General features: G+C 43.3%; 1 protein-coding gene across 3 annotated transcripts; it reads left to right on the top strand.

Moving 5' to 3' along the window:
- The first annotated feature begins 1,252 nt into the window (after positions 1-1,252).
- Positions 1,253-20,971, top strand: SOGA3 (SOGA family member 3). Of its 3 annotated transcripts, none has more exons than XM_033143747.1 (7): positions 1,253-1,379; positions 4,333-5,370; positions 6,474-6,698; positions 8,565-8,723; positions 15,913-15,984; positions 16,929-18,095; positions 20,607-20,971. In XM_033143747.1, exons 2-7 carry the CDS (start codon positions 4,411-4,413, stop codon positions 20,715-20,717), a joined length of 2,694 nt encoding a protein of 897 aa, XP_032999638.1. In that variant the 5' UTR covers positions 1,253-1,379; positions 4,333-4,410; the 3' UTR covers positions 20,718-20,971. The 3 variants fall into 3 exon arrangements, with proteins under 3 accessions (XP_032999638.1, XP_032999635.1, XP_032999637.1); XM_033143744.1 differs by having other exon boundaries at positions 16,929-18,104; XM_033143746.1 differs by lacking the exon at positions 1,253-1,379 and having other exon boundaries at positions 4,241-5,370; positions 16,929-18,104.
- The last annotated feature ends 1,869 nt before the right edge of the window (positions 20,972-22,840 follow it).

Here is a 22,840-nt window from a genome sequence, read left to right as displayed (position 1 = left end):
AGTCCTATTGAAACCCTCCACAAGCTGGAAGCTTCAGTGGTGCCCTTCTAGAGGCTTCACCTGGGGCTGAGACCCCAGCTAGCCCCCGTTAGCTATGGCCCTGTTTACTGCTCCATATATAAAGTACTCCAATAATTATTGGAACACAGGAATAAACAGATTGTCAGTGAAATATGTAAGGTCAAAAACCTCCATTCTTGCATGAACTGGCCCAAGGCTGGAGGTTCTATTCATACAAGTAACAAGTGTGACACTATCCATGACTTAAATCCTTTAAACAAAATACAAAAGCCCTTTCTCTTTTGTGTTCCTTTATTCCATATAACCATCTACTACCCAAGCCAAAGATCACCCAAAGTGAAATTCCTCATCAGGTTGACAATCTTAATGACTACCAGTTTGATTCACCAGACAGAAAAGATTTTAGTCCTCTAATCCTAAACTATCAGGTACCTGTTTACATTTGTGTGTACTGGAGTTTACTGTCCACTGATGACACTACACAAAAATAGACAAAACTTTATGCACTGAAGTTTGGCCCAGCCACATTCAGCATTATTATTATTTTTTAGAAGATGTATAAGAATTATACAATAGATAGAAGAAAATTGTGTTGTACAGAATATGCAGGATCTACTATTGGTGATTTCATGAGGCAAGAAACAATTCATATTTTAGAGGATTTGATCGCCTTTAAAGAAAGAGATATCTCTGGACCCTAACACATGCATACATAGCTTTGAAACTACAAGAGAATTCAATGTAAATTTCCATCAAATAATTAAAACCACATTTGGTAAACAGTATTAGGCCTTTACTCGCGATAGTCTGCCTTTTTAAGTTTTCACAAAAGCGAATCCACAGGCAGCGGAGCAACATGGTTATAGTCTTTCTTTGTCTCCGATTCCTTGAGACTGACTGAAATGCAAGTCAAACAGCCACTGGAGCCAAAGAACAAAGGAGAGCCCAGTTGTCATTATGCTGCTGCTGCTGCTGCTGCTGCAACATCAAAAAGCGCCTAACATCACTGTGCAGTCCGCACATCCGGACTTCAAAGAAGAATAAATATTTGATCAGAATCGACTGGGCTCAATTTCGAAGGGAAACTTCCCATGTCTTTTGTGTCCTTCCTACCCGGAGAGCTGTAATCCAATTCTACCCTGTGCCGATAATACGAGGTGCAGTGGAGCCCCGAGGCCTGCCCGGGCGTGGCTCTCTCTCTCTCTCTCCACCCCCCACCCGCTCTCCCTTTCCGGGGCCCTATGAGGTCAGCTCATGAATATTGCTGCATTACCCCGAGCAGCTCTGGCTCCGCTTGGTACCTCGTGCATCCGTGGGCGTGGGCAGTTTAGCCAGCCTAAGAGGACACCAAGTGGGGGGTAAGTAACGCTGATGCCGGCGGGAGCCATTGTTCGCAAAGAAAAGGGCAATCGCACAGCAGGGCAGCTTAACAAAGCCCTTGATCCTTTGTAGAGAGCGCCCGTGCAAACTCTCCGCCTGTTTAAACCTGGATAGAAGTTCAAAAAGAGCTTCGAAATCTCGACGCACTGGAAATAGACCGTTGCTGAGAAGGGGAGCGGGCGGCGGGCGGTGAATAAATAGAGCCGTCTCTGAGCTGCTGGGTGTTTTCAAGGTAGTCTATGCTAAATGGTGAAGTATGGAATTCCTTCTTTGTTTCTTTCTTTCTCTCTCTCTCTCTCTCCCTCCCCCCCACTTTACCATGGAAATCTGCAGAGGCGCAACTTTCTGCCACCTGATAACCACGTGACGATGTCCCAGAGATTTGGGGGGGGGGTGATTCTTGGTTTTGATTGTAGCTTTATTTATTTATAAATGAGTTATGAAGTTTGTATAGAGAGGTATCAAACGCTGCTGCAACTGAAGGCTTGAAGGAGGTCATAGGATGTCCTTGGCAGTTCCTTGGTAAAAGTGATGATTCGGCTGCAATGCAACTTGGAGGTGGGAGAAGGTTGTTAATGTGAAGGACTGTAGGTTTTTATATATGTATATATATGTCCCTATAGGTATATCCAAACTCTTGAAGGTTAGTTATTGTGTAGTGTTTTGGCATTTGCTTTGTTTTGAGAATCTGAAGTTTCATTCAGTAAAACCAATTTGAATTTCAGATTGAAGATGAAGTGTTTGAGAAAGAGATATTTCAAATAATTGCTAACATTTGGTAACCTGCAGACTTTAGGGTAATAGAATTTGGATGTAATAATAGTAATAGATATATGTAAAACATTTACTAATTTAGACTGCAATCCCATCTACACTTGGGAATTCTAGAATTCAGAAGGTGTCTATTTTATTTTATTTACTCTAATAAAATGCGGGTGGTGGACTGATGTTCTCCCATTTGATATATTGTAGTTGCCTGCATTATAATAAATTAATAATGTTTCACTTCTTTTAAGTACTTCATCTAAAATAAGAATCTGCAGCACTGGCAGCTAAGCAAATAATTAGATAATGTAGTGTTTTTCTGGCATATAACTTTATAGACTGCTAAAATCTGGCAACAGACCTTGTCTATTTCAACGTCTCATGTAAAACTTTCTTGGTCACCCTCTCTCTTCATGCACATATATATTATTATGCTCAGTTTGTCATAATTGTCATAAGGTGCTGTTGAGATTAATATTGTATATTGAGGTTATACTTTTCTGGATTAAGAATAACTTTGAGATCTACCATTCTACTATATATTTTGCCCATTCTTTCCATTTAAAAATGTAGATTAGAAATACAAAAGTGTCTGTATTTCAGCTAAAACACACCCTTTGTAGAAAAATAGTCTTTAGCGTTTGAATGTACAGAGCTGGAAGTTAGAAGGGAAGTTCAGCAATTCTAATAAAATTCCCTACACTTGGGGAACAAAAAAGAAATACAAAAGTGTGTGTTGGGTTGGATAGGGTAGAGGAGGAAGAAATTAAAGTGCTTTACTGAATAACTAGATTTGTTTCACATGATTATAAGTATGTTTTAGTTGTAACTTGGAACATGTTTTCATTCTCACCTTGAAGATCCTGGTTTTGAGTTCCAAGTCCAGAGGTTCTCAATAATAATTATAATATTATAATAATAATTATATCCCACCCATCTGACTGCGTTGCCCCAGCCACTCTGGGCAGCTTCCAGCAAATTATAGAACCACAGTAAAACGTCAAACATTAGAAACTTCCCTATACTGAGCTGCCTTCAGATGTCTTCTAAAAGTCAAATAGTGAGAAGGCCCTATGCCTGGTTCCCTGTAACCTCGTTGGATCTCAGTGTTGAACAGTGGGCCGAACAATGGGAGTGGAGACACTCCTTCAGGTACACAGGGCTGGACTATTTCTTCTTTTGAAGGAGTCAAGAGTATATTTTGGATGGATTGGCTCCCATGTACAGATTCAAACCCTGTGTGGCTTCAGCAGTAGTTCTGCATCTTAATGTTTTTGACTGTTCCCTTATTATTTACCACCAACGTACCTGGAGTAATACAGAAGCTACAAAGGAAGTGGCCTGCAATTTAAATTTGCAGGGGAGATAGTAGAGGGAGGGGAGTAAGATAGGGTTAGACAGGGATGAATGTGAACAAACATACAGTGAAATCTGGTCCATGTCTTCTTCCTAGGCAATTGTGTATAGGATTGCAGCCATAGATACCCACATTTATAATTGGGGCTCAGGGTAAAGGGGATAGCCACTATAAAGTGAAATAATGGTGGGGTGTACAAGGCCTGTTGTTCAGCGTTGAATGGGCACACAAACTTGTGTCAGCCAATCAGAACAAGGCCAAAGCTCACCCAGTGAACACCCAGCTTGTTTGTATGGTTTGATAGTACACTAGTTTGATAGTGTACTAGTTTGATAGTATGCTACCCAGAACCTTTCATTACCCCTTTTGCAGAGTTGTGGAATAACTAGCACAAAGTGTGGTAAAAGTAAGCATGGAATTTGGGATGGGAAAGGCTGGATGACCCATTTTAAAACGACTGTATGGAACCAGCCCCACTGGCCTCCAGAAGTACTTAGGAGCAAGTGATTAGGAATACTCCGGATGAGGTGATTTTGAGCGTTTGGAACCAGAAAATTAGCAGTAGAAAAGGCTCCCCTCCCCGGAATATCAAATGTTTTTTTTCTGCAAAGCTGTAGTGCTCTCAAAGCAACCCCCCAGGTCTGCCTTGGAGGAGAGCGCGGTACTTTTTGCGCCTGAGACTTTTCGCAAACGCTTCCAACTCCGCCCTCTTTCTTGGAGGCACACGGTTCCCATTGTGGCGAGCAGGCTGGCTTGGTGATGCGCTGCTGAGTCATTTACGACCGCTCTGTGTGTGCCTCTTTCCCCAGCTCGAAGGGCAGCTAGGGAGGGACGATGACCCTTGCGGGGCCGGACCTTTCTGCGACGCCTGGGAGATAGCATCAGCCATGAGCCAGCCGCCTAGCGGAGGCGCTGCTGCTACCGCCTCTCCTCGCCTGCATCCAGAGGGGAGCAGCAGCCGAAACAAGCAGCAGCAGCAGCAGCGAGCATCCTCTCCAGGCAGACCCAAGGATTCCCCCGTCCGCCAGGCCTCCCCGGCTGCTAGCTCACCCCGCTCCGCGACGGCTGCTGCAGCCGCTGCCTCCAAAGCAAGCTCCGCCCGGCAGCCGCCGCCGCCACCGCAGCAGCAGCCGCCGCCGCCCGGGCAGAAAGCGGGCCGGGCGAAGGGAGGCGGAGTGGGAGGGGACAAGGCGTCCGCACAGCCTGCGCTAGCGAGGAGCGCGGCGCCGCTGGGAGCTGTCCAGGCCGGGGATGGTGCTGAAGTTCAAGCCGCCACGCCCCTGGTCCCAGCAGGAGGTTGCCCGAAGGCAGCGCCGAGGCCTGCGGCTGACAAGCGAGAGGCGCCTCCCAGAGACCCCGAGCTTGCCTCTCTCGGAGCCGGAGAGCAGCCGCAGACGCCGGCTGGAGAGGAGGGGGAAAGGGAGGGCCCCTTCGCGCTCTCACAGCCGCCACCCAAGAGCTGGAGCCGAGGGAAAGCGGGCAGGCCTCTACCGAAGGGCGGAGGGGACGCAGCCCCGGCTCCTCCGGCCTCTTGCGCGGCAGCGAAGGGCGGCGGCTACTGGAAGGAAGGATGCCTGCAAAGTGAGCTCATCCAGTTCCACCTCAGGAAGGGGCTGGCAGCGGCCCAAATGCAAAGCAAAGGCAGCAGCCCGGGGAACGGCGAAGACGCGGCCGCCACTCAGCCTCAGCCTGCCTCGTCGACCCCGTCAACAATGGCACTGGCTGGGGCGGAAGAGGGCAATGGGCGCAGCCGAGCCGCCGGAGGCGCCTTGAGCTTCAACCCTCAGCAGCAGCAAGAGCTGCAGGAAGAGATGGAGAAACTGCTGGAGGAGAATGAGACCCTCAAGGTGAGCAGAAGGGGGGGGGGGCTAAAAGCCCAGAGTGGGAAATTCAACTGGAGAACCCCACTTGTAGAAGACAAAGCAATTGATCAATAGAGGCTAAACCTTCTGGTTTCAAAATGGGGAGGAGACACAAAATGGGGAGGAGACATATTTTGACACAAATTTGAGCAGCTGCTACATTCCACCCACTCCCATCAGAAAGGAAAATGTTTATATTCTGCTGCATTTCTGAGATGGCAGGCTCTAGTTCTCCTCCTGTGCTACCCCTGATCAAACATTGGATTGCATGCATTTGATAAATTCAGCTTTTTGGAATAGCAGTCAGAATATAGTAGTTTCCCAGCCAGACCCTACAGAGCATCCATGGCTGACCTGCCAAACCATGAGCATCCATGTTCATTCTTCCCCTCTCATGTGTGAAGCAGTCCAAATTTTGCCATGTGCAAATGCGTCTTCTTTACATAAGGGAAATGTTTAAAGTAATTACTCTTTTCAGATCAGATGGCTCTTTCCTGCTACCATTTGTTTCACCTGTTAGGGAAGGGATTGCATGCTAGGTCTCCTTAAGATTACAGTTACACTTTACAGTTAGTAGATAAATACTCAGGAGTTGCATACTATCATATCAGGAATGACTATGTGGTGATAAGATGGGGAAGACCAACATGCCTCTTGCTTTGCCATTGTAGAGCTGATAAGTTCAAACAGTGGGGAGACAATGGGTTGTAACCAATGTTAGTCATACTCAGAGTAAACCCATTGAAATGAATGGACTTCGCTATATTAGGGCCATTACTTTTTAGTAGGTATACTGAGTATCTAGTGGTAGATACAGCTCTGTTTACTTCTTGTTGCTGCTCACACTGGATAAGTACCATTTACTTATGATTTATGGATTCCCTACCGATACACATGTTGGCATATGAGAGCTTTTATGGGAGCAGGCATAAGATAGCAATGGATACATCTGTCTAAAATGTGTAGATTACCCAAAGTTGCTGTTTGTTATTGCTTTTAGTAATAGCACTAAAGGTGTTATTACTTTAATTTATGTGAACTAACCTTATATGGTGGATTTCTGTCTGTCCTGTCTGAATGGGTGTCAGAATGAGATAGACGAGCTAAGGACTGAGATGGATGAGATGAGGGACAGCTTCTTTGAAGAGGATGCCTGCCAACTGCAGGAAATGCGCCATGAATTGGAGAGGGCCAATAAAAATTGCAGGATCCTCCAGTATCGCCTTCGAAAAGCAGAGCGCAAGAAGCTCCGCTACGCACAAACTGGGGAGATTGATGGAGAACTTCTACGTAGCTTGGAGCAAGACCTAAAGGTACCATGGGGCCAGAAGTTGGCAAATGGTGGAGGGAGCTGGTGAGGGGAAGAACACTTAGGCTAAGAAGTTGCTTTGTTGCTTTGACAATTGTTTCATTGACCTCTGTATAAAGCTACCCAAGGCTCTACAGAGGCCATTTGAATGGGCAAATGTGTCTCGAAGACAAAAGGGTCCAACCTTGTAGTTGATACACTACCATCACTACAATATATCTCACAAATATGTGATGCAAACCTTGATGATGCAATCAGATTTGATTTAAAGAAACTGCAACATAATATAATTATGTTAGAGGCCTAGATCGTTTCCTCCTACATTATGACTAGTTAGCCAAATTTGTATTGTCTTTCCATATTAAAATTTTCAGTGGTATGTTTTCTACCTTTTCTCATCCCTATATTGAAAGACAATCTGTATTCTAATTAACCGTATTTCATAGACAATTATGTTTCCCGTAAGAACGAGTGAGTCATTCTCTTCTGCTGCTTTCTGGTAAATAGGAGGTTTCTGGGTTGCTTCCAGCCAATCATTTTTCCTTTGACTTGCTGTAACTAGGGGAAACTAAGATTAAAGCCACAATCTTATGTAGGCTTGTTTTGGGGGAAAGGCTATTGAAAGTGATTGTTGCTTTTGAGAAGATATCAAACTGTTAATATAATAGCATGCTAAACAAAATGTTTAAAAGGCTAGTTGAATGTTAATAGATAGAGCTGTGTACCAATAGATGAAATTGGATCTTACAGATTTTTACTTTTAATGGTTGTTATACCAAGTCTACACCAAGATGTCTAATAGTTCCTTATCTACTTGTTTTTACAATTTTAAAGTACCACATGAACTGTTTTATAATATATTCAGTTTTTTGTCATATCTTCAGCTTTTTATCTTCATATCTGTTAACCTAATCTGATCTTTCAAGGTATGAAGATAAGATGTGAGAAAAATCCACGTAAATGTGTAAAGTGACAAAGCCTGTAAATTTGGGAAACAGGTGACTTACAATTTAATGAACAGTCACTCATTATTAGAAGTAAAAGGCATATTAAGTACCGGTATTTTTCATTGTATTCCCTTTTACAGTGACATACAGAAGCCACACACTTTTCAAACAATTTGTGCCCTACTCAGACATACCAGTGAAAATTTCACCTGCGTAATTAAAATCTGTAACCTTGATTTCTAAGGCATTACTAGATTCATCAACCAAGGGGTACAGCCCCAGTTTTCATGTTAGTGTCAAGGAGATTTTTCCACTGAGAAAAGTGAATGTAACTAAGACTCCCAGGTTCAAATCGAGCTTTTGGTTGGGCTGTGCCTAGTCTTCTAATGGAGAGAGATGGTATTTGATGTGGGAGTTCCAGTCACGTCTTAGCCATGTAATAATCAGGAGTATATTGGACTGCATGAACTAAGCCCCAGTTAGGCTCCTTGGTGGGGAGAGTAATTTATTCAACTTCTAATGGAATTGAACCTCGTGGTCCCTTCCAACTCTGCAATTCTATGATTCTATGTAACTAATAGAATTGGAAGAGAATCTAGAGATAATGTGGTTGAACCCCAGATTCAATGCAGGATCTCCAGTGCAGGATACAACTACAACAAACCTGACAGACAGTTGCTCAGCCTCTGCTTAAATACTCAGGAGATCCCACCACCTTGTGATACAATTTGTTCCACTGTCACACAACTCTTACCATTAGGAATATTTAGTGGAAATATACCTCCTAACTGGTCAGAATGCTAGTCTAGCTTCAGAATTATCTATACCAACTCAGTTTTTGTTGGCAAACTACTCATATAACATATTCCTGCTATAAATATGACTTTCTGCTTATTTGAAGTTTTAAATACTGTTGCATTTAGGTTGCGAAGGATGTCTCAGTGAGACTTCACCATGAGCTGGAAAATGTGGAAGAAAAACGCACCACCACAGAAGATGAAAATGACAAGTTAAGACAGAAGCTAATAGAAGTAGAGATTGCTAAGCAGGCTCTGCAGAATGAACTTGACAAGATGAAAGAGGTCAGTACTCACCCCTTTCTTTTGGGAATAGGGGAATATGGCAAGTTCTTCCTCCACCCTGAATTTCATAATTGTTTAAATAGCAGTCGGTGTGCTTAATGGAAAGAGGGCAACCTGCATACAGAGTCCAGCTTTGCTATCCTGCTTCTTTTGAATGTCCAATCTTTTCTAGTTGCTCATTTTGTGGGAGAGATGTCTGTCATGCAAGTGAACTCATTTCTGTTGGTTTGGTTGCTGAGCCACTGCATTTCATTCAAACTGCAATAAAATGTCTACATTGTTTGAAACACGAAGAGGTTTCAAGCCGGTTTTGCATGTAGTTGCTGTTTTACTGAATAACCGCATGTTGCTTTCCCTGTGAGTCATGAAATCCAGCCTTTGAATAGCAGTTTGCCTCTTTAGATGTGGATCATACAGTAACTAACAACTGCAGTTGACTTCTCTTACTTGCTTCTGCCTGGATAAAACGCCTGAAAATCTTTCTTGCATTATTTGCTTCAGCATTTGCTCTGACAAGTCCCACATGGGATTCATATTTCACCAGAGATCTATTTCTTTGACTGTTATCTTTGTTATGGTGATTCAGTTATGTTTTGTGAAATTTAAGAGACAGGCTCAAACACTAAATTTTTCACCCAGAATAGTCAAGACATACCGGTATATGGATGTTATGAAAAAAAGAAAAGAAAATATTACTATCCTTGATGTATTTAAAAATCATGAATAGTATTGTGAATCCAGATTTGGGGGAATTTCAGTCATCTCTTGATTGCTCAATAACTTGCCGTTGAATCACAGCTGTTGGATTTTGATAATAGCAACGAAGTGGCAGAGTTTTGAGCTCTTTTTGCTTACCAGTTCATCTGCTTCAATTAAGTTCTTTGGCAAAAAACTAGTGAATAGTCAATAGATCTGTTTGCACCTCTCTTGATAGCAGTGTCAACAGGTAGCCTATGAATGATAAGAGGTAAACAATGCTCGAACTACAACACACACTGAAAATTAAAACCAAAGTTTTACCTTGAAACTAGCAATACCTGGGGGGGGGGGGTTGGAGGAACTGAATGCTCAGTTTTTGTTTTTCTGTGACAGAATACAGAAAAAGCCATTTCCATAATATGTTTGGGTATGATGTTGAAGTTGATGACAGTGAGTAAGACCTGCAATTGACATGCCTTGCACACAGATGTTCCAAGTTTCTACCTCCGACATCTTCATGCAGAGCTATGAAAACACCCCCTTTCTGAAATCTTGGGAGAGCCACTTCTCTGTAAAGACAATACTGAGCTAGATGAGCCAGCGGTCTGACTCTGAATAAAGCAGCTTCTTCATATATTCCTGTCATGTTTCAGTGAGAAGCCAGCCATCGGCATCCTGGGTGGATTAGAAAGTGTGTGCAGTGGATCTCACCTTGGGCTTTTGGAGAATCCTTACACTACTATATTGTAATCCCGTTTTGGGGAACAAGGGATGTGGTTGCAGATAAGCTGCCCCTTGGTGCTGGAGGAATCACCCTTGTTAACACCCTCATTCAGAATGACGGACCCCATGAGGTTCCATAATAAGAGGAAGAATATTACTTCATCGCTTGGGGTGCTATGCATTTCTTATACAGCTTTCTAGTACTCATAAGTAACTTCATGGGTGGCATAACAGCCAAGTAGTTGGTTTGACATTTTTCTTTTCTATTGTGATTCAGATGGACTGCGCATGCCCGGAATGGGCATGCACAGTCCATCCAGGCCAGCTCCCAGCTCGCAGCGGCTGAGTGAGCTGCCGAGCGACCGGCGGCTCGTGGGGCTGCCCTGGCCATCCGTAAAGCAGCACGGACGGGGTGCCAGGCAGCAGGGCTCGGCTTGGAGAGTGGTGGGAGGGGCCGCCGAGTGTCACCCCTCCCCTGGAACACAGGGCGCCCTACCCTCATCGCCCCTCCCTTGCTACGCCACTGTTTCCTTGCACGTGGAAGGGCCTAACCACATGTTTTATGGAAATGCATATAACAGGCTGTTTATGTGTTTTTAAGAAAAGCAGCATTGGGAGGGGGTGTTTTGAACTGAAAAGTGATGGTGAGGTGCTTAAATATTTCCCTGCTGGCTGCTGTGGCACTTCAAATGACCTCTCCTACCATACTCTCTTTCCCATGTTCTATGCACGTATTGTATTCTGTTTTTATTATATATAAGATTTATAGCCTACCCCCCATCATGTATGATCTTGGAGCAGGTTGCAACAAATGAATATAAACAGATAAAATGAATACTTTTTATGGATTCTGGTTTTTAAAAATGTATTACAGGCCTTCGATCCGGACATATTAATATCCAAAGGGCTGCAGGAGGTGGGGGAGTTTTCAGTTGCCACTGGAACTGAACAGATCAGGAGGCAACCAACTTCATGGGGATAGAATTCCACAGCTGTTAATGCAGACAAGGCGTTGTCTGCAGAGTCAATGACTATTTTTCTTTCTCTGTCAATTATGGTACCGTCAAAAGGTCCTCACCAACTGACCTCAAAGCCCAGCTGGATTGTTTGGAGAACTGTAGGTACATATTTACCTAAACACCTCTAAACATGAGAGCAAAGAGTTGGACTCATTGGCAGGGTTTGAGTAAACATTCACAAATGTATATGGTAAAAAATAGATGTAAAGGTATTAGGAATTAATTGGGGAAACAATGTGCAAGATGAATAAATTGAAAGTAAAACGAAGTGGAGGTATGAGGGAAGTCCAGGGGATGGGGGGCAGGAAAAAATGGAAAATTATTAGAGAGATATTTCATAAAGGATGTATATATCAAAAAACCAATAAAAACTATTAAAAAATAAATAAACTTTAGAGCAAAAGTGGTACTCCTCCTCTTCCTTCTTCTCCACAACAAACTCTGCTCTACCAAGCTGCTTCCCCCCCTATTTTCCTTTCTTTCTGTTTCAGATATTTGCGTATAATGTATCATTAGCCTGCTCAATCCCCAGCATCTTCATTTAAAGAATCTCAGATAATCAGATGAAACTGAAAAAAGATTATCTCAACAAGTAGGAACTTTTGAGCCTGCAGCATCTTCATGGCAGAGATACTCTGAGACTGTGATGAGATGATGAGTAGCCCCGATCACCTGTTCAGACAGATATGTGTGGAAGGACAATACAGTGGTACCTCGGGTTACAGACACTTCAGGTTACAGACTCCGCTAACCCAGAAATAGCGCTTCAGGTTAAGAACTTTGCTTCAGGATAAGAACAGAAATCGTGCTCTGGCAGCGCAGCGGCAGCGGGAGGCCCCATTAGCTAAAGTGGTGCTTCAGGTTAAGAACGGACCTCTGGAAAAAATTAAGTACGTAACCAGAGGTACCACTGTACTGTGGTGCATGGGTCAGTGAAAGAAAAAATACCCCCCCACTTTCGGCACTCCATGTAGCAAGGCAATTTTTATGAGGCTTTCAACAACTGCACGACAGGGAATAAATAAAAAGCTTGCAAAGAAGGGACTTGCAAAGAAGATTAAAGTAAATAAGGATATAATGTCTCATTGGTTTCACTGCCAGGGCTTGTTATCCTCAAGGCTTGTTGTCATCAGTCTGTTACATGCCTGCTTTTGAAACTGGCACCTGGTTTTTCTAGGGGGTTGGCTTGAGTCTAGGCTGGTTGTGAGAGATCCCAGATGGTACTTTGTATTAAGCCGTTCAACAGAGAATCAAAGTCTCCAGCGTAAAACCATTGTGTAACCAGCGAAGTGAGTTTAGTGAACAATGTGAACTGTGCTGTTTTCTCATGGATGTGTTTTGAGAGACAATCTCTGTGTGAAAGTGTTGTCTGTGAGCCTGTGTCAGAGAAATATCAGCTCAGACTTGATCTTGCTATGCAAGCTTGAATTCCTGAACTGCGATAGTAACCAGGGCTACATGCCCAAGAGGGGAGAGAGAGAGGAAGGCTGCTATAGAGACTGAGATGGGGAGAAAGGTCATCATCATTCTCTGGCATTTCAGTGCTCTGCCGGCTTTTAGATTAAAATGTTGGGACTTAAACAGGGAAGGGAAATGAATTTTACTTCTAGGAACTTTGTCATGTTTATCCCTCCTTACTCCCCCCCCCTTTTTGATAATCTTGTTTTAGTAAAATATATATTTATAATTAAAAGGCTAAAACAAGGAAAACCACCATTACTCTTTGCCAAAGCAGGGCAAAGCACCACACTTTGACATAGAGGCCTTATGGGAATTGTGAGGCTAGTAGCAATGCTGGATTTTATACCATGACCATGAAGAACAAGCCCCTCCTTTGCAGGCTGAGCACTAGTTTTTGTGTCACAACCTAGCAGGAACATTTGAAAGGTCAATTTTCTTACTGATCATTATTATTTATGCAGCTACAGTTTGTACAGCTGCAGCACCCGTAGCTGGGGAATTAATGGCACCTTTCCCCAGAAGCAACATATTCCCATTTAAAGCTTAGAAATGCTGAGATATCCCTAAAGCAAAAGTGCAGCCTTAGCAGGACACACATGGATCCTAACCAAGAAATAGGGACCAGCTGCACACCTGTTGCACATAAACTTACCATCTATGAAGTCCGTTGACTTCAAAAATCAAACTGAAATTTTCTCTGAGTTTATTAAGAGCTGAGGAGGTAATAATAACAATAATTTAATAATAATTTATTACTTATACCCCGCCCATCTGGCTGGGTCTCCCCAGCCACTCTGGGCAGCTTCCAACAGTAAATTAAAAATACATTAAAACATCAGCCATTAAAAAAACTTCCCTAAACAGGGCTGCCTTCAGATGTCTTCTAAACATCAGATAGTTGTTTATTCCTTTGACATCTGGTGGGAGAGCATTCCACAGGATGGGAGCCACTACTGAGAAGGCCCTCTGCCTGGTTCCCTGTAACTTGGCTTCTCGCAGTGGGAGAACTGCTAGAAGGCCCTCAGAGTTGGACCTCAGTGTCCAGGCCGAACGATGGGGGTGGAGATGCTCCTTCAGGTATACTGGGCCGAGGCCGTTTAGGGCTTTAAAGGTCAGCACCAACACTTTGAATTGTGCTTGGAAACATGGTCTTTCAAGACCGGTGTTATGTACCAAAGGTAAACTTTGGTAAACTCTCACTAATTTGTGAGTATGAGAGAATATGCCATGCTTCGAAATTATAAAGGTGGGAAATTGTTCTATTTTTTTGTTTTTTGTTGGTTCTTCCTAATATATGAGAAGCCTACTATAGTTACACCTGGTAGGAGCATCAAGCCTCTATCCTTTAGGAAACATTTACAGCTGTTTCAAATGGTGCTGAAAAAAGATCCAGGGGCTATGGTGGAAGTAATGGCTGACCAAGTGTATCTACAAGTATGGCTGTGCTTACCCACTGTTAATATGCACAAGCTACAGCTGTTTCACTGTTCCCCTCATAGGAAGCAGCTCTATAGGAAATTTTGGCTGGATCTGTGGTTCTGTGAGATCAGATATCACTTCTTCCATACAGCCTTAGCAAGCAGGGCCAATGGATGATGGGAACTGTAGTTCAGCAACATCTGGAGTGCCAGTGGTTCCCTACACCAACCCTAGATGGAACTATTTACTAACATCTGAACCACCCATTTAGATTTGAGGTCCCCCCCCCCTTGTCTTGAATTATAATGAAATGCTAAATCCATGATAGTTGTCATTTAGAGAAGCCTGAGATATATTTTTAGTTGAAACTTGTCTCTGATGACTTCCCTGCTTTAGGTTTCAGATCGCTGGCCATCAAGCTTAGGAGGTATTCGCTGAGCACATGCTGCCATTCTGCTTGCCTAGAATAAAGAGAGACTTAGGTTCATTTAAAGCCTGGCTGATAGAGACTGTTCTGGAAGCTCAGTTACCAGAAAAATACCATGCTAGAGGTTTGACTACACCTTTAATTTGAACAGATATCAGCAGTTTGCATCCTCGATAATATGAGTCATTGTAATGATTATAACAGTGTCAGTGCACCAGGGCCTCTTTCTGCACTGAAAATGTTCAGAGATGAGAATGGGTAAGAGAAAGAAGAACAGTATTCTGCTTTTTGCTCTATCAAAATGTGCATTGGGTTAGATCCATACTAAGTCCATGCCTAGAGTATTCACTAAGTTGAGCTCTTATATTTCATTGGGTTTTACGCCAGGCTGGATGTGTGTGTGGATTGCAGGGAGGTGTCAGCACTCTTGACTGAATTGATCTCTCCTTTCTGCCCTCCCAACAGATAGGTGGTATCTCTGCTAGCAGAGCCCAGTGGGAAGTTCCCAAATGGCATATTCTGAAGTTGGGGAAGGGGGCATGGTTGTGCTGGTCCTGTTCCCATAACTTGCAGTGTGACTGGCAGTTCCCATTTCTGACCAGCAAGGATGAATATTTCCTTTGTTCCAGGATTGCCTCAATGTGATAATGTAAAATGGATGATACCCCTAAGTTCATATAAATGCAAGTACTATGGCTAATTTGAGTCGCACATGGCTTTATTTTGCTGTGTTTTTCAGTAGCAACATGATACTAAAAGCAACTTAAACTGCATGCATTTGATTTTTTAAAAAGAAGATAGAGGAAAGTGGTAAATTGCTAGGTGTTCTACTGAAAGATTAGTATATTGCATACTAAGATAACTCCGGTATGCTTCATATTCAATGGAAGGATAAAAAAGGTTTTCCTATTTGGTAACCTATGCATTAGGCAGGCAAAAGAGGCTATTAACTTGTCATAAAATGTTTTTCACAAAGCTCTGGTCCTCAGTATTCATAAAGATGTAGGGCACATTGGGAAAGTGTAAACAGCATTTGTCAACTCAGCGATGCAGAACTGCAGGGAATAGCAGCATCCTCATCTACCTCTGGTGTGGTGAAAAAAAGATTTGAAAGCCTATAGATCTCTTTTAAACTACAAGATTTCCATGTTGATTTTAAAGGGGAGGGGTAGTTTATTTGTTTTTAAATCATTTGTTTTTGATATTACTTTGAATATTTAATTTATTAAAAATAATAATTACAGAATGGTATTGTTTTGTATGACATTATCCTTGTATTGTTCCAAGGTAAACACCTCTGGATTGTGGAGCCACAAATATTATGAAAAAAATAGCCGGAAGTTTTGTCTGTTTCAAATGATGCTTTAATGGATTTGCATTGTGTACACTTTTTATGCATCTGTTGACTACATCTGTCCTGCCCCTGATCTTTCTTTTATAGCAGTCAACGAAAAGAAGGGGAAGCAAGGACCTGCAGAAATCAGAGAAAAAGTCACAGCAGACACCCACCGAGGTGAGCTCAAATGTACCTGCCTATTCTATGGTCTAGCTTATGGCTTTTCTACCCCACCTTTTCTCCCAGGAGCTCAAGCTGGCATATATACTTCTCCCCCTCCCCATTTTATCCTCACAATAACCTAGTGTGGTAGGTTAGGCTAAGAGCCAGTAGCTGGCACAAGGTCACTCAATGGGCTTCATGGCTGGTTGAGAAATTGAACCCTGGTCTCCCAGCTCCTAGTCTTACACTCCAACCAATACACCGTACTGGGTATGGAATGCAAAGATCCATGAGTGCAAGTGTTTCCTTAGTTAAGCATAGGAAATCTGCTGTTTTGGTGGCACTTGTTTGCTAGAACACGGCCCAAATATTAATTATAATTAATTGTCAGTATCTGTACACCTAAAGTGCAAAGTCTGGACTACTGTTGAGTGGCTATAATGGTGATAAACATAGATCACTACTTATTTCACTAATTATATGGCAATAAATGTCACAAACTATTCCTTGTAGGGTAACATTGCCCTTCATTTTATAATGCCAGGAGTAAGAATCCCTTGGTCAGAATCTCAGCTATTCCTCAGGGGCACTTAAACAGATCAATGTATTGTAGATAAACCCCTACACATTAAAAAAAAATGTGTGAATGCATCGAACACAAATATTTTTTTAATTGTATTTTTTTTAGCTAAGCTTTATCTATGAATAAAGTTCCTGAATCTCCTTTAGATGTAGCATCAGATTTTGCTCTTATGGCACAGCACAGATGTTTTCGTAATTGAAATATTGGTCAAATGGAGGCTTGCCTCTGTTGAAATGAATGTAGGGCGGGAAGACTCCCACTATGTTCTTTGAGGGCCAGTATTCTACACTTCAGTATTTTCTTTTGTTGAATTGCCAAGTGGTGTTTTGGCTTACACGCATGAAGTAACTGTTGAATAACCTTTTCTTTTTGAAAGGAGGACAGTGAAGATCTGAAATGCCAGTTGCAGTTTGTCAAAGAGGAAGCTGCTCTGATGAGGAAGAAGCTGGCCAAAATAGACAAGGAAAAGGACAGGTTTGAACATGACCTGCAGAAGTATCGGTCGTTTTATGGTGACCTAGACAGCCCCTTACCCAAAGGGGAAGCAGGAGGCCCACCTACCACAAGAGAATCAGAACTCAAGCTCCGCCTGAGATTAGTAGAAGAAGAAGCCAATATTCTGGGAAGGAAAATAGTGGAGCTGGAAGTGGAAAACAGAGGGCTGAAAGCAGAGCTGGATGACTTAAGAGGGGATGATTTTTCAGGGGCAGCCAACCCCCTCATGGGGGAGCAGAACGAATCCCTCTCGGAATTACGTCAGCATCTTCAGCTAGTTGAGGACGAAACTGAATTGCTGAGGAGGAACTTGGCTGATGTAGAAGAACAAAACAAGCGCATCACGACAGAGCTGAACAAATACAAATACAAGAGTGGGGCTCACGACAGTTCGAGGCACTACGACAGTGTCAAGATGGATGCACTGCAAGAAGAGCTCAAAGCTGCTCGCATGCAGATCAATGACCTCAGTGGAAAAGTCATGCAGCTCCAGTACGAGAACAGAGTCTTGATGTCCAACATGCAGCGCTATGACCTGGCCTCTCATCTGGGGATCCGGGGCAGCCCCAGAGACAGCGATGCTGAAAGTGATGCAGGGAAAAAAGAAAGTGATGATGACTCTCGGCCCCCACACCGCAAACGCGAGGGGCCCATTGGTGGGGAAAGTGACTCGGAGGAGGTCCGCAACATACGTTGCCTGACCCCAACAAGAAGCTTCTACCCAACGCCGGCAGGGTGGCAGAAAAGCTTCACCGACCGGCAGCAAATGAAGGACATCCGCTGTGAGGCGGAACGCCTGGGCAAGACAATAGACCGCCTGATTTCAGACACAAGCACCATAATAACAGAGGCAAGAGTTTATGTGGCAAATGGGGACCTGTTTGGACTTATGGATGATGAAGATGATGGCAGTCGGATACGGGAGCATGAACTTCTTTACCGGATAAATGCCCAGATGAAGGCGTTCAGAAAAGAGCTCCAGACCTTTATTGACAGACTAGAAGTTCCGAAGACTTCGGATGACCGAAGTACAGATGAACCTTTGTCAGTGAGTCAGGTAGATTTTTACCTATTAAGCCATCCAGGTAAAAAAAAAAAAAAAAAACTCAGCCCAAGACGCCATGGATATTTGAGCCACATTTTCTTAAAATTCTTATATAATAGTCTTCCTTTTACATTTCTCTGGCTTAATTGTAAATTTGCCAGATTAACGTTTGCAACCCAATCACAATACAGTGGAACCTCGGTTTTTGAGAGTCTCGGAAGCCAAACGTTTCGGTTTTCAAATGCTGAAAACTCAGAAGTTATTGCTTGCACTTTTGAACATGGCTTGGAAGTCGACTGGCTTCTGAGGTGCTTTTCTCAATTGAATCTTCCGACTGCCCATTGCACCTTGGTTGTTGAACATTTCGGAAGTTGAACGGTCTTCTGGAATGGATTACGTTCAACAACTGAGGTCCCACTGTATTGGATTCTTAAAACTGTGCGGGGCTGGCATCAGCACTGGCAATCACATGGACCCATTGCCAATACCTCCCCCCCCCATGGCTTCTGCTCCTCTGGCTCTCTTGCCCAAAGGGGCAAGAGAACGGCTGCCACTACCTGTTTGCTTGCTGGCTTCCACCCTGGCAAGCAATCATGTGGTATTGGCAAGGGGGAGCCACCAGCACCTTATTGCAGAAAAGAGAAGGTAGTCTCGCAGTGAGAGTGCTGCTGCTGTTTCCTGTGCCCCCACAAAAAATTAACAAACCAACCTGGAGCGAGCACTAGGGCTACAAGAGCAAAATATTCAGCTTTACAAGACATGCCAAATATATTGTGGAGGTTGGCAGAAGACTCTCCCCACAAATTGTAATCCAGGTGCAGGGAACATCTAGCTCATAATATAGCTACAATCCCCTTCAGCCTCCCAGTCAAGCCCATGAGTTCCTGTCCTCACTTGCCATGCCTCTCCTTACCCTAACCGCTCAGCACAGCTAATAGACTTCTTAAAACAAAAAATCACAAGTATCAATGAAAGTACTTTTAAAGCTTTCTGGCTGTGCAGAGGGACTTTTTTCAGGGGGGTGGGAGTCACAGTTGGGGAGAGAAGGTTGCTCCCTATGTTTTCTCTCATCACAGATCAGTTATGCTTGAAAAAAAAAGCCCGCAATGGCTCCAGTATGAGGGTTTTTTTTAAAAAAAAATCCTAATTGCTCCAGTTGCTACATTTTTAGGGAAGAGATTGCAAGTGAGCAGGATTAACTTTCTCTTCACCATTCACTTTGACCTCCTCCCCATTGCCTGAAAATCATTGCCTCCCCATGTGGCAATTTGACCTTTAAAAAGCCTCACATTTGTGAAATAGCTGGAATTGCCTTGGAGTCTCTTGCAGAAGCCCATGCACTCGTTTCTGAAACCTAACCCTGCATCTTATAATTCATTGGAATGCAAGGTTAATAATCTAAATCATGTATTGCAATGTGCCTCTGCTTTGTCAAAGCTACAGGGTTTATTTCTACATTAAGTGTGAAGGTTTTAAAAATTAGGGCTGGCCGAGGCTGTTATCAGCTATAATGCTCTTGTATGTGGCGGGGCAATGCCTTCTTAAGATAAAACTTGTGAGGTGAGAGACAAATGCATGTGTATATTTTCCCCTTCAGAAATGGTAGAAAAATCCATGAGAATTATGTGCCAGGGAGTACAGATGCACATGCATGCTTCTCTGGTCATATACTACATAATATGCATGGTAAAAGGTAAAGGGACCATTATGTCCAGTCATGGCCAACTCTGGGGTTGCGGCGTTCATCTCACGTTACTGGCCGAGGGAGCTGGGGTACAGCTTCCGGGTCATGTGGCCAGCATGACTAAGCTGCTTCTGGCGAACCAGAGCAGCGCACAGAAACGCCGTTTACCTTCCCCCTGGAGCGGTACCTATTTATCTACTTGCACTTTGATGTGCTTCCGAACTGCTAGGTGGGCAGGAGCTGGGACCGAGCAACAGGAGCTCACCCTGTCGTGGGGATTCAAACCGCCGACCTTCTGATTAGCAAGCCCTAGGCTCTGTGGTTTAACCCACAAGGCCCCCGTGTCCCTAATGTGCATGGTAGGAGGTTGCAAATTTAGACTCAATGCACCCAAAAAATCAACAGCTTGCCAAGGTTTGAATTTGTCCTGACTTTAATGTTTAATGAATAGATGTGGTTTTAACCTTTCCTGTCAGTAAATCATAGACGCAACAGATGCTGCCTATTGCAAGTGGACGGAAATGAAAAGTGAAATAAAATTTCACAGACTGGCAAGAGGAAAACCAAATAAAATCATGGCAGCATTTTCATGAGACAATTTTGATGTAATCGCAGATCTAAGGCAATATAGTCAACTTCAGAATACCATTGATGAGAATTTGTTTCCAAGATAAAAGCAATCTTTCGAAAATTGATCTGCTAAAACTAGTCAGCCCAAGCATACAGTATCTTTGCAGGTCTAGTTTCCAGAAACTGATTTTTCACTCTCTGGAAATTTGTTGTTTATTGTTTTATTAATGTAGCATTATCTTGTCTTTGTACCTTCCCAGATGTTCCAGCCTATCATTTTACTGATTCTCATCCTTGTATTATTTTCATCCCTTTCTTACACAACAATATTTAAGCTTGTCTTCCTTTTCACACTGTTCTTTGTGCTGTAGACCTTTTTTTCATCATTTTACCATTCATTGTAGTATTATTTTCAGTTTGTTTTGTTTTGTCCATCCCTCCCAAGACAAGAAGTGCAAGAGCTATAAGTTTCTGTAGCCATCACTACTGTTGTAAAAACACTGAAGACTACTTGTTTGAAAGAAGGCAAATCAGCCCTTAGGTGCCAAAATGCAGTCACACAGGAAGCAACGACACACAGAGGACACCATCTCCACAACGGAATTGATCGTGGTCATAAAAAAAAGCTAGGTAAGCAGGTTAAAAACAGATCTTCATTATATATATATATATATATATATATATATATATATATATATATCTTTTATTTTTAGGAGGGGTGGGAATGAGGCTGTAAACAGCTAATAGCTATTTCACAATACATTTAGTAAACTATACAATAGTAGAAATGTTGCATGTTTCCCCTCCATGCAATGCTTATATTGTACTCACTGCAATTTGTGTTCTTCAGAACAGAGCTGTGAATTTAAAATTAATTTTACACAGAGTTGCCTGATTTCCTGGCAGTTGATATATATGCAGAGCTTCTACCAGCATCCTTTGGGAACTGAATGTATTGCTCCTAAGTCCACGATCAATCCTCTGCCGTGGCATAGCAATGGGGTGCGGGGGGTGCGGTGCACTCCTGGTGCCACGTCTTCAGGGGTGACAAGGCATGCGGTTTGCCGCCGCCGGCACTCCAGCGCCATACGGACGGTGCTGGTATCCTCTGCTCGTGGCTGCAGCCGCATGTAGAGGATCCTCCATTCACGGCTGCAGCTGCGAGCAGAGGATCCCAGCACCATCTGTACGGTGCCGGCAACCCGCTACATAGTGCGCATGTGCGGCATTGCTATGTACAGCGCATGTGTCGTACGTAGCGACGCTGCACATGCGTGCTATGTAGCAACGCCCCACCCCCGGGTGCCATAATGTTTGCTGCCCCGGGTGCCCAAGCGGCTTCCTACGCCAGTGATCCTCTGGAACATTGAATGACTTAACATCTTGCAGTGAATATGAGAAGAGAAGACTCCCTAGAAAAGACCCTGATGTTGGGAAAGATGGAGGGCACAAGGAGAAGGGGACGACAGAGGATGAGATGGTTGGACAGTGTTCTTGAAGCGACTAGCATGAGTTTGGCCAAACTGCGGGAGGCAGTGAAAGATAGGCGTGCCTGGCGTGCTCTGGTCCATGGGGTCACGAAGAGTTGGACACAACTGAACGACAACAAAAGTTAATATAGATTTGGTTTAGTTTAGAGTCTGATGATACCTGAGTGGTATAAAATGTCAGCGACAAATGTCAGAATAGCATGGATAATGATGTAGATCTGGCCTTTATTGACCAAAGCCATGATGAGATAGAAAAACGATTAAGGATTTCACTTCTTGTGTCAGCTCATCACTTATCGGATATTCTTCTGTATTCCTAAAGCCTCCTGGTCATATCGCACCTCTGCCTCTAGCCATTATTCATTCTGCCCAAACATTTTTCTGCCCTGACATTTGTTTTTCTTTACTGTAGCTTGCTGGGTTAAGGTCAAGGGAAAAACAAGACTGAATAAGCTGTGCATGTCGTTAAAGTACAACTAGAGAGCAGATCAGTGTAGAAATTAAGCATGCCTTTCAGAGTAGACACAGAAATTGGTTTTTACAGTTTCTGTGTCTCCACAGAAAGCATACACAATATGTGACCCTCCAAGAAGAACACAGCCCACTAGGCGAAGGCTGTGGTTTTCCAGCTTTCTTCCTGTCCACTCCCACAACAGTGAGGCCAGGCTCCAAGCAGACAGGAACAAAAAGAAGCTTATTGAATCTGCTTGCACATCAGTGAGCTGTGTTCAGCTTGGCAGGTCATGGTTGTGCAAGTCTAACCCACAGTGATCTTGCAAGCATCTAATTCCATCTCACCCCCCAAATATGTCATATTTTTGTTTGAGGGAGCTAATGAATTATACTAGGAAATGCTTTAGTGATGGTGATCTGGTCCAACTCACTCTCCATTTTTGGTGTGGACCTATTCCTGCATTTTCTTAACCAGTTGCCTTGGCATCAGACAGATCACTGAGTAAGAGAGTCCTTAAACATCCTTTAAAAATTTCTTCCAGTAGCACCTT

Source organism: Lacerta agilis, chromosome 3 (assembly GCF_009819535.1).
Source record: "Lacerta agilis isolate rLacAgi1 chromosome 3, rLacAgi1.pri, whole genome shotgun sequence".
NCBI lineage: Eukaryota > Metazoa > Chordata > Lepidosauria > Squamata > Lacertidae > Lacerta > Lacerta agilis.
This window is presented reverse-complemented; position numbering and strand designations above follow the sequence as displayed.

Bases quoted from the DNA above. Each gene is read 5' to 3' on its own strand.
- SOGA3 (XM_033143744.1), top strand. From the start codon at position 4,411: ATGAGCCAGCCGCCTAGCGGAGGCGCTGCTGCTACCGCCTCTCCTCGC. The intron at 8,724-15,912 runs GTCAGTACTCAC...TTTCTTTTATAG, and splicing joins AACTTGACAAGATGAAAGAG to CAGTCAACGAAAAGAAGGGG. The intron at 18,105-20,606 runs GTAGATTTTTAC...GTACCTTCCCAG, and splicing joins AACCTTTGTCAGTGAGTCAG to ATGTTCCAGCCTATCATTTT.